General features: G+C 38.1%; 1 protein-coding gene across 1 annotated transcript in view; it reads right to left on the reverse strand.

Annotated features, from left to right (window-relative positions):
- Positions 1 to 2,868: 2,868 nt before the first annotated feature.
- The window catches only part of LOC131044644 (transcriptional corepressor SEUSS), a 78,355-nt gene continuing 68,407 nt past the window's right edge, over positions 2,869 to 12,816 (reverse strand). Inside the window, exon 9 of the mRNA XM_057978012.2 lies at positions 2,869 to 4,548. Coding sequence (XP_057833995.1) covers positions 3,542 to 4,548 — 1,007 coding nt within the window. The 3' untranslated portion in view covers positions 2,869 to 3,541. The remainder of the gene's footprint in view (positions 4,549 to 12,816) is intronic.

Here is a 12,816-nt window from a genome sequence, read left to right on the forward strand (position 1 = left end):
ATTTCTCCTACATAATCTAAGTCATCCATCCCTTCTGGTATGGATTCAAACTTGATCATTGATCATATTCCCTCCTCTCTATAAATTCAAATCTTTGCTTCCCTTTTTGGGTTAACCGCTATACTTGAGCTCTTCTTTTACCATATGTTTATACTTGCAAATTTATGAGGGCAACAATATTATCAACATTTCAAAGAAGACTGGAGGACTATGAAGATCTTTAGGGGAGTTAATGATTTATGTTTTGATAGGCTTTATATTCTTGATTTCATTTCGCTTTGTTAATCATGCTTTCATTCTTGTCACTATCATCTTTCTTAATGTTTTACAATGATATGCTTGACGATTTGATTGTTTAAACTTAGTCATTCTCCTATCGCATTCTTCATAGGGTAGATTAAATATTGATTGTGATTCGAAGATTTGGTGGTTATCCTAGAACGATCATATAATCTCATTTTTCTAGTCTACATTAATAATTCAATTGTCTCTACTGCTAACTTAATCCATTTGTACTTGCTATGAAATCATAGTTTAAAAAGTAAACCATGTTTAAAAAAGGTAATGGTCACCCAAAGGAGTCCTCAAAGTTAAAAGGACAAAAGGCACTGCCTTCACATTTTTTTGCCACTTCCTATGTTATATAATATTATAAAACGAAAAGTTGAATGGTACATGTGCTTTAATTGTAATGAATCAGCTTGTACCTTACATGACTAGATTGGCAGTGTTTATTCCGCAATGCCAATCTAGTTATGAGTTATGTGGTTTACTTAATGACTTCCACATCATTGAAAAATTGAAGCCGTGTGCAGCACTTTATAATTACTAGCACATGTGAAATTTTACGCACCGTATTAAAACAGGCGTCATCATTGATTAATATTAATATGATTTGACAATATTACAAAAATGAAAAATAAAATTTTGAATTTTACATTGCTTGAACCAATAAAAAGAAAGGAAGATAGTATGTGTAATTATATAAAATAAAAAATAAATATAGACTATAATATTTTTGTCTAAAAAGTTTAATTCTTTGCAATGGTTGGCAGGAACTAATAGAAAAAAATTAAATGAATGCAATAGCATCCTCCTGTGGCAGGAACAAATAATCTATTAATTTTTTAATCTTGTAGTTGGCCTCGTATTTTTGGTTTCATCAATCAAGCAATGAAGTCAAGAAACCCTTTTATTGCATACACAAACATAAAGCATAGTATACCCAAAAATTAAAATGAAATTGTATATAAATTTGATTTTATGGCATTTTTTTAAGGAAAGAATTCCGACTCCCTAAAATTTAAAAAATATGGCATAACTTGTCTTATAGTTTGAGAAGTAGACTGCATGCAGAAGCGCAACAAATAATCTGTTTCTTGAGTATAGCAAGGATACTAATGAGATTATTGCAATTTGTGTTAACCAACACTTTGCCAAACTCGATAATAACGAAGAACCCCCATGTAGAAAGATCGTTAACTAATATCTGCTAATCATATTTATGTATAAAATTTAAAGGAGGTACGTAGAAAGTATTAAATGGATTGATTGTAAATAATTGAGGCAAAAAAATATAAATATAGAAAAGATAGATTGGTGTTAATGCTGTTGTGGCTTGTTCGATCGTTGACTACTTTTAGTCGTGGTGCTTCTACAATTCTAGGTTTTGTGAACCTAACATCCTATCCAGAGAAGTGTTAATCGTGCATGGCAAAGCAAAGAAATTCAGCCAGAATGAGGCAGCATCAAAGTCTGGACAATTCAATAAAATCAAACTGCAATAAGCATCGCAATTCTTTAGTGATAAAAAAAGAGTGAAATATTAGTTAAATGAATATGATACACACCCTGAAAGATTTTCATGCCTGGCTATTTAACAGAGTTCAAAAACTTGCAATAAAATAGGTTTCTAATTATTATATTAGTCCCTGTACAGTTGACCTGTATATAACAAGGACTATAAATATCAAATAGGATCTTCACCGCAATATAAGAGAGTAACATTCCTCTCATTTTAATTGTACCGAATTCTCTGCATGTGAGCACATTCCTCCAAGTTTAGTTGCAGTAGAATCCGTTTGACAGAAACAGAACTTTATCCCCATCTTAACCATGTCTATTCGGTTTATATATAAACAATGGTTTCGCATCAAAATCGTCTACGCATTTCTAAAGAAAGGAGATTTCCCTTCACGTCTCATGTTTGGATGGTTCCAGAAACATATCCAACCACATTTAACAAGGACTATCAAAATATCAACTCCTTTCTCTGTGCTTTCCTCCACAGCATACACTGAAACCTAGCAGCTTGCTTTCAAAAGTCCAAGCATCGTTTTAAGCCAACAAACCCCATGCCCCATGGTGCTTTAAATGATATTGTTTGACATTTTTCGGCCATGTCTAAGACAGACAAGTGCATCGAAACTTTGTGATATTAAGACACTTCACCATATGTAACATGATCTTTAACATCGCTCTGGAATGCAGGCTTGCTTCAATTTCAATTTCACATTGTGCGATTTTAAAGGGTATCATCTAGTTATTTGATACAAATGTCCATATTTTATATATTTTTTTAAAATGAAGTCTCATCCAGCAAATTTAAAATATGAAGAGGAAGGCGATAGTGTGAATGGACTTATTGACAATTATTTGCATCTCAAAATATAAACTTCTTAATTTAGTGAACAAATTTAAACAACCCCCTCCTTATCGTTTGGTTTTTAGTTTTACTATTTATTCTACACAAAAAGTACGAAGAAACATGTCAGACCAGAGATGCCACACCCACCAAGTACAAAGGCAAGCAGGCAATTGGCAGACAAACACTTGCATGTTCGACATGCAGCCCACAGAGAGATCTGCTGGATGAAGTTTTTCCTCATACAGGCTCAACTGCCCAAATTCAAAAGAACATTACACCTGCAACTGAATGAACTTCATGAAATATAAGCCTTTTCTTAAAAAGCTTATGAAAAAACGAGCAGGAAAGTTCTGTTAAAGGTGAAGTCAGCAATGAATTTTGAATAAATTACAAAACTAGTAGTGCTTTCATATAGAGTCCGTTCTAGATGACAACATTTGTCAAGAATAGGAAGTATAAACTATCTTGCTTTGAAGTAAAATTATCACTGCAAAAACTGGTGCTTCCAACTGCACCATAACCCCCAACCTGTTGGGCAATTGATATAGTTACAAAAATATCAGTGGGGGTTGGAGCTCCTTTCAAGAACTCTCATTTTGAAGCTGGGAAGCTTCTCTCAGTAAGGGTGTTAGTGGATTAATGCATATTCTATCTTGGGCCAAAGAGTTGACCTAAATAAATTAACCTGAACCTTGAACAGTGCAACATGATGGCACCAAGAATAAATATCCCTCACCATCATGAAATTGCTGAATCCAACTAGGCTTATTGGAGCTGAATTTACTGATGCTGATTAGGACAGAAAGCATTAGCACTGTGTATTTCTACAAATGCTATATAACCCACAAACCTTTGTTAACAAGCAGAGATTCCAGTGGAAATTTCAGTCCCCTCTTAAGGAGATTTCCAATCATAGTGCATGTTATTGAAGCCACCTGAGCTATTAAAGCTATTCAACAATCTATTCCCTCCCAAATCCTGTTGGAGATTGAAATTAGAATCTTGTATTATGAGATTTTGAGGTATGGAACTTAAGTTGACCCTTCCATTCAATGTCATTGTGTTATTAGTCATAGTCATGTTGTTGCCCATGGACATCATATTATTTGTTGAGCCAGGCATTGAGCCGATTCCTCCCATGCTGTTTGTGTCAGCATTTGTGTTGCTAGAAAAACGGTTTCCAACTGCGCCATTTGCACCTTTAAGAGTTGCAGAACCATTACCTATTGGGATCATTCCATTCAAACTCTTCATCTCACACATTGAGTTGCTTATTCCCATATTTACACTTGGATTGCCTCCAATGCTAGACCCCCTAACACCTGGTTGCAAAGGGGCTCCTCCACTTAATTGAGATGACATCATCATCTCCTGTATGATGTGCTGAACACAACTTTCTGAGTCACTCTGATGAAGCTCTGTAGTTTGCGAAGAATGCTGTTGCAGAACATTAGCATTAGCATTAAGAGGGCCAAATTGAACGGATGTGGTTGGTTGAACAGCAGAAGAAGAAGCTTGTAGAGGATTTGAACCAAGTGGCAACGATTTAGGAAAAGATGAAACAGGGCTCACATGTGATTGCTGCAAAGAATTTGATGGAACCTCAACAGTGCTTGCAAAAGAACTTGTGACCGTGGTCAAGAGACTACCCAGCCTGGAGCTTGTTGAGTTTTGGTGGGGAGGCCCTGCTATGCTGCTCGTTGAGTTTGTGTGAAATGACATGTTGACTGAATTATTTACATTGTTAATAACATTACTTGTGGCAGGCTGCATGGTAGAAGCCTGAACTGCACTCTGTTCACTGCTAAGAGTCCCCAACACACTATCTTCTTGTTGCTGTGCTGTCTGGTTTTGAATCTCAACAGAACTCTGTGCCCGACGAGGAAAGCTGTTCAAGCTTTCTGCACCCAAAAAAGAATTCAGTGAAGTAAATCAAGGAAAAAAACATTATCTTGATTTAAAAACAGCACTTAATGACAAAATGCTATCCAAGCAATGTGCAAAAGAAAAAAACAATATCAATTTAGTTCAGAAAAATAAACTCTCACTATTTGAGGAATAAGCATATTTAATCATCAAAATGCGAGGAAGTCAACAACATATAAAAACTAATTAAACAAAAACGTAAGTCTCAACAATTACCTACAACAGAATTAAACCTAAGTTCAGGTTCAGGTATGAGAGCCTGGTTCGAGGGTACGAGCTAGAAAAAATTGGCCCTTGGGTTTGTGGGTTCGGGTTTGTCTGTACATATGTGTGTGTATATGTATGTATATGTATATGTATATGTAGAAAAATTTTATTATAAAATTTGCAAACCCATGGGCATATGATTAATAACAATAGTTCAAAATCAGAAACCTTGGAAATCAACAATAGAAAATCTGTATAGCAGCTGCGATACTGGAAAATCTTTTGAAAAAATCAGTGATGTTAACAATATAGAGGTTAGAAACAATGATACAAGGATTGAAAATTCTTCAATAACAACAACTAATTGAAAATTACTCAATATTATGACTGAAAACTATCATATGGCAGCAAAGGATGGAATGTAAATGATCATGATAGCAGCCATAGAGCTTTAAATTATGACGTCTGTGGTCCTCGATATGTTTCCTTTGCAAAATATGGCAATATGGTATCACTACTCTTCTCCATTATGCCTTGTTGGTAATCTTTTGCAAGCATATCTGAATTTGAAATTGTTCCACCAAGCTTGTGTTGTGCTACTGTAACATTATTATGAACACCTTTGTGAAATCTTTTTGTTGTGTCAATTACTTCTTCAATTGGTGTCAATTACTGCCGTTTTGGGGGTTGGATTCACCCGGGTTTGTGTCCGGGTTTGCCCTGATGCGCCCTAGGGGCCCTGGTTTTGCTGGGGTCCATCCTGTACCCACAGAAAACCCAGGGCCCCTGGGGCGCACCCAGGTGAACCCAGACGCAAACCCAGACCAGGGCGAAGTCATTCCGGGTGCACCCTGCTCCATATGCGAACCCAGTAACACATAATTAAACTAACCTAGTTCTGCTAGAAGCTGCATGGAGTACTAATGAAACCAATAGGGAAAACTAATATGTTATCAGCAAACATGGAAGCCATAGCATATGACGCTCAACAACACTAGGCAATCTGGATCCCAAGTGGTAGGGAACGATCTTGATCTATTAGCTAGTAACGATCTCGATCTATTAGCTAGTAAGAGGAAACATGCTGCAGTTGTGTCTGCGAAGTGACAATCGTAAGCACTCATTCTCTCATAAATGTGCTGTCACATGCATGGGCAGAACATGCCAAGCTTTATAACCAGTCCAAGTGAGCATCACAGCATATCAACTTTCAATTCCATGTATTAAATGCAATTGCAAGAGCTTATAATGGTGACAAGTCTCAAGAATTGCCAAAACATTTCCTTGAAGACAACCAATCTACATGTCACCTATTTCTGTTAATTTTAAACAATCAGATGTTAATTTTAAGCAATCAGATTATAACAGACTGAATGAACAGTAACAGCAATGAAAACACAAGACAAGAGACACCAATACCCTCAAGAGACACCAATACCCTGGGAAAACCTCCCTCTTGGAGATGAAAAACCCAGCCTCAAAATACAATATGTATTATCTCAAATGTAGGCAATTACAAGGCAATAAACTTATCTCAGATTGCTGTCCAATATATCAATGAAGATTGCAGCCCTTATCAACAGCAGATGACTAGGAGGATCAGCAGAAGATGCCTAAGATCAGATTCGCACAAGAGAATTCCTTATCAAGTAAGCATGGAGATCTGAAAAACTTCACCACACAATCAACCTCGCACAATAGGCTTGGACAAGTTCGCATAGGTAGAGGAGAGATCGCTGTTTGGCGAGCAGATAATATTTGCATTATATAATGATTTGTAATGACTTCATTTGCTGTTAGATTTATATCCAACCTTTAGCATCAAACCCTCAAGTCGACTTGCATTTAGTTAATTGATTTATTTACATTTATTTGCCTCCACGTTACATGTTTGGGTCCAGCCCAAAATAATTCGAATTACATGAGAGATAATACATTTGTATTGAGAATGCAATAATCGGGTTCCGAGCTAGCTATTATTTTCAACACTCCCTCTCAGCTAGGGAGGATATCTGCCACTTGTCATGATCCCAGAGTTCCGTGACTTGCCATGACTCGCCAAAACTTGGCGAGTCATGGGCCAAGTGACCCTCGGCGAGTCCTAGGTGGCTCGGACTCAGCAAGGCTGACCCGAGACTCGCTCTAGGCAAAAACCACTAGAAATTGGTTTTTTTGCCAAGTTTTGCCGAGTTTTTGCCGAGTCCTGTCGATTTTTTGTCGAGTCTCGGGTCGGGTCAGCCTTGCCGAGTCCTCGCCCAGTCCGAGTCTCGTTTCTTTGCATGATCCATTCATGACTTTCATCTTGCATTGCCCACAAGGATGAATGTATAAGCTCTATAGAGTATACCTACAATAAAACACATAAATATCATGAACTCATTTAATGATGTCCATCTTGCATTGCCCACAAAGGATGGAACCACCTTGCATTGCCCGCATAGGGTGGAAGAGGTCTTACACCTCAGCCTTCTCCCAGAGAAGGATACAATGTCACCTTGCATTGCCCGCAAAAGGTGACTCCACCTTGCATTGCCCGTAGAGGGTGGAGGATGCAAACTAAATTGCATCACTAAGATTGAGACTCCCTCTCAATCAATGTTGTGTTCTCCACAATTCCAAGCTTCTCTTTGAAATACTCAAACTTCACTCAAGCAATAGGCTTGGTGAGAACATCTGAAACTTATTCATCAGTGCTGATATATTTCAGCTGGATGGCACCTCTTTATGCCATATCACGAATATAGTGATAATGAGTTTCCACATCTTTTGAGCTGTCATGAAACACGGGATTATTAGACATTTTAATACAACTCTGATTATCACAATAAATAACAATGGATTCCCAAAGTTGTCCAAACAACCCAGCAAGAAGCTTGTGAAGCCAAACTGCTTCTCTAGTTGCCACACTTGAAGCAATGTATTCAGCTTCTGCAATACTTAATGCAACTGAAGGTTGTTTCCTACTGGCCCAAGAGATCATAGTGGAACCCAAGATGAAACAGATTCCTGAAGTGTTTTTCCTGTCAGTAACACTTCCAGCCCAATCAAAATCAGAGTAGCCTTCCAAATTGATTACTGTGTCGATTGGATACTTCAGCGCATAGCCAACCGTTCCACGCAAGTATCTCAGGATGTGCTTGGCTGCCACCAAGTGAACATGCTTTGGCTGGTTCATGAATTGGCTAAGTGCACTCATTGCATAGCAAATGTCTGGTCTATTGTTGACTAGATATATCAAGGATCCAAACAGTTGTCTGTACTCTGAAGGATCTACAAAATCAAAATTAGTTGCAGAAATACTCAACTTCTTCAAGTTAGTTTTCATAGGAGTAGACATAGGTTTACAATCCATCATACCAAATCTTTTCAATATATCAATAGTATATTTTCCTTGACTTAGAATAATTTCATTAGGTTTTGCCACACTTCTAACCCGAGAAAGTAATGCATTAGACCTAGATACTTCATTTCAAAATCGGTAGCTAATTCTTTCTTACACCTAATGATGAGACTATCTTCACCAGTTAGAAATAAATCATCCACATATAAAACCAAAATTAGCATTTCACCATTAAATACTTTAAAGTAAATGTTAGGATCAACATCATTCTTATAAAACACTAAACTAACCAAGTACTTATCAATTCTTTCATACCAAGCTCGAGAAGCTTGCTTGAGGCTGTAGAGAGCTTTCTTCAGTCTGCACACATGAGTTTCTCTATTATGAATCTCATAACCTTCAGGTTGTTCAATATAGACTTCTTCCTCAATAACACTATTAAGGAAAACAGTCTTTACATCCATCTGATGTAACTTCCAACCTTTGGCTGCAGCAATAGCTATAATAGTTCTAATGGAAGTATATCTAGCAACAGGAGCAAATGTTTCTTCATAATCTATGCCTTCCTTTTGAGAAAAACCACGAGCTACAAATCTAGCTTTATATTTCTCTATACTACCATCAACAGCATGTTTAATTTTAAACAACAATTTGGGGGAAACAACAGACTTACCTTTAGGTCTAAGCACAATATCTCAGACATCATTCTTGATGATGGATTGATACTCTTCGTCCATAGCTAATTTCCATGCTTGCTGGTTCATAGCTTCTTCTATGCTAGATGGTTCAGCCTCAATGATGTTGCACATCATTGCAACATAGTTGGAGAGCTTTTGAGGTCTCTTGCTTTCTCTAAAAGTGCCACTAGGAGCTGCAAACTTTTCTGCATCTTGAATTGTGCTTCTAACCCAAAGTGGTCTTTTCTTGCTAACTACAATATCTCTAGGTCCATCAGTTGGAACCAGACGCTCAGGAGAATCAACATGCTCAATAGGTTTGGGAGGCTCAATAGACTCCCTCTGAATCTCAGGGTTAGTATCAATATCCATATTTTGATTATCATTATCAATAAGAGAAATTTCTTCAAAGGTGACATCCCTACTTACCTCAATATACCTTTGACCGAGAATGTAGACGCGAAATGCCTTGGAAGATTCACTATATCTAACAAGGATACCATTCTTCCCGGAAGGCTCTAACTTATTCCTCTTTTCCTTTGGCACATGAACATAGACAGGACTTCCAAAGATCCTTAGGTGGCTGATATCTGGTTTGACTCCAGTGAAAGCTTCCTCAGGAGTTATGTTCTTCAAGACACAGTGAGGGAATCTATTTTGAATGTACACAGCAGTCTTGGATGCTTTAGCCCATAAGAAGGTCTGGAGCTCCTAATCGTGAATCATAGCTTTGGCTGCTTCAACAATGGCTCTATTCTTTCGTTCAGCTACACCATTTTGCTAAGGATTGTAGGGGAGGCAGAACTCCCTCTTACTTCATGTTTCTACACAAAAGTCATTGAAGCCACTTGAGGTGTATTCACCTCCATTGTCAAATCTTAACACGTTAATCCTTTTACCAGACATATTTTCAGCTAGGGCTTTAAATTCTTTAAACCTACTTAACACTTAATCAGATTCTTTAGTTTTAAGAAAGTAAATCCAAGTCTTTCTAGAAAAATCATCTATGAATGTAACATAGTATAGAAATCCGCTAGGTGAAGGAACAAACATGGGTCCACATAGATCAGAATGAATAAGTGCTAATTTTTCCTTAGCTCTACTTTCACTTTTATGAAATGGACTTTTAGTGTTCTTACCTAATGCACAACCTTTGCAAGTATCATTATGAAATTGATTAAGTTTAGGCATACCTTTAACCATCCTTTCCAGTGAAGGGAGTACCTGATAGTGAAGATGGCCAAGCCTTCTATGCCATAGCTCGCTAGATTCAGAAGCTTCATGAATGAGTGCTCGAATGGGGTTAGTTGACAACTTATACAAACTATCATATCTATTTCCAATAACACAAGAAGATTTAATACTAGATTTTTTAGGCCATGCAAGTACTTTACCCTCAGAAAATGCTATTTGATAACCTTTATCTTCTAGAGCAGAAATAGAAATTAAATTCCTCCTAATTCCAGGAACAAATAAAATATCACTAAGATGCAAGGACATGCCAGATTCTAAATTTAAAGAAGTGCTACCAAAACCTCTTACCGAATACTGAGCATCATCACCAATTACCACATGAAGGTTGGACTCTTTCTCCATCAAGTCTGAGAGATGCTCTCGATATCTTGTGATGTGTCTAGATGCACCATTGTCTATCAACCAAGTGTTACTATCGGTTGGCACATTGCTGGACAAGGCAAAAATGAAGAGGTAGTCTTCATTATCCTCTAAGTTTGCAACTTCATTCAGGTTGGCCTCTCTTTGCATGGGCAAGTTCTGACATTCTTTAGCATAATGTCCAAACTTGTCGCATCTAAAGCAACGGACGCATGAAAGATCCCTTGGTTTCTTCCTTGAATCGTAAGGAGGAGGTCTGAAGTCTCTATCTCTTTTGAAGTTGTTCCAATGGTTTCCCTTCCTTTTAACATGTTGAGATGCAAGCACATGTTAATCTCCTCCATGAGTGCCTTTATGCATTCCTCTGGCAGCAAGGCGTGACTCTTCTTGAATGCAATCTGACCGGAGGCGATCGAAGGAAGGGAATTCAGCTCTTCCACTTATTCTTTGAATGAATGGATCCCAAGAGTCAGGAAGACCATTCAAAGCAATCATGACAATATCTTTGTCCACAACTTCGCTTCCAATGGCGCTGAGTTGGTCCTTCAATTCTGAAATTTTCATGAAGAAGGACGTGACTGAATCTCCTTTGCTCATTTTGACTTGAAGAAGTTGCTGCCTCGATGTAAGTGTCCGGCTGATGTTGTTGATCTCATATATCCCTTCTAGGTGTTTAAACATCTCTCGGGCTGTCTTCAATTTGGAGATACCTGGAACAAGATGATCCTTCACAGAATCAATACGGAACTTTTTGCCTTGAGAGCCTTCTTCTTGAATTGATTTAGCTCTTTCAGATCCGAAGGTTCAATCAGATCCTTGTCTTCCACAAACTGTACAGCTCTAATTCTTCAAGAGCAAGGAGGACACGAACCTTCCATGATGTAAAATTGAGGGCACCTTCAAGTCTGTCCTCTACTTTCAGACCTGTAACCATCTTGCAAAACTAAAACAGCAAATTGAAAGTGAAGGACAACTAATAATCTGATTATTTAGAATGAACCTGAAGCTCTAATACCATGTTGAGACATGGACCAGCTAGGACTCGAACCTAGGACCTTCCATACGTTGTTGGAGTGCTCTACCACTGAGCTACTGGCCCCTCTTGGACCAGTCCATCGTCGGTCCGGATGTCGCTTATTTCCAACACCAACAATTTCAACATGCACAGAGAATGATTTCGTAAGTAATGCATTCAATGTTACTGATATCAGCTGCCAACTGGAACTTATGGGCATTCCTACACTAACAAATAGTTGGTTACACAATCCTCATTGACATGACATCTTCTTGTAACAAGGTTATTTTATCATGTGCATGCCATAGAATGTGCAAATGGAAAACAGAAATGCAAACAAACACACAGTCAATGCACAGAAGCCTTCTTGCAGATATGCCACTTCTATCCATAAAGAATAGCGAAAACATTTAGAAAGGGTTAAGATGTGAATCTGCAGATTTCTCTCCAATTATAAACGACGTACAATTGAGCTGTCAACTACGCACCATGTAGATGTTGGCATGTGTCCCATATGGCCACATGGTTTATGTGGATGGGACGTTGCAAGTGTCACATCCATATGGATGTTGTTAAGTAGCTTGTGCGTATGGTGCCAAATGTCAAACCTGTAGATGCCCCTACATATTGCAAATTTATGATCCAACTAGACACAAGCATGTGCGGCCATGTGCAGTGCCAAATTATATGCCCAAGTAATGATGTGCAGTTGCCCATAAGCACTATGTGCAGAGTTGCACAACCAGTGCAGTGTAATGATGAGTGTACTGACAAAAGTCACAAAACCAATGCACAAGGTTGCACCTGGATTATTTGCCCTTGCTCAAGGAGAAATGGCCATCATTGCATTGGCAATGAAATAACAAATTGCACATGCAGTTGCTGAAGATTATACCATTTAGCCTGATCTGCATGTTGCCCGGCATTGACTACCAAAGACAATTGATGGGCGCCGTGGCGGGTACAAGTGAATGTGTTGCCAATGATTTTGTCCACTGCAGCTGGATGTGAATGTGCAAGATCCAATTTCAAAGTATGTTGGGCTACTTCTGGTTCAAGAGGAAGGGGAAAGTATCACCTAAGGAATTCTCCATTGTATGCTAGGTGCAGGCCCAAGTATTGTTAGAAATCAAGAACAAAGGCATTCTCACTAGTTGCACAGAACGGTGTAGGGACCATAGCATAAAGACTTATTGGCATAGACCCTTGATTCCATCTAAAGATACAACGAAACTTTGTCATCAACATGAAATGAGTGAGGAGTGCAGTGCACATCAAGGCATTCTTTGTATTTTTGTTGCTAGCACATGAATATCTATTGTACCTGTTTGTGTACACTCTAAATGTGCTGCAAAAAAATGTGTGCATTGTCGACTTCTCATTTGTGTGC

This window comes from Cryptomeria japonica, chromosome 3 (genome assembly GCF_030272615.1).
Source record: "Cryptomeria japonica chromosome 3, Sugi_1.0, whole genome shotgun sequence".
NCBI lineage: Eukaryota > Viridiplantae > Streptophyta > Pinopsida > Cupressales > Cupressaceae > Cryptomeria > Cryptomeria japonica.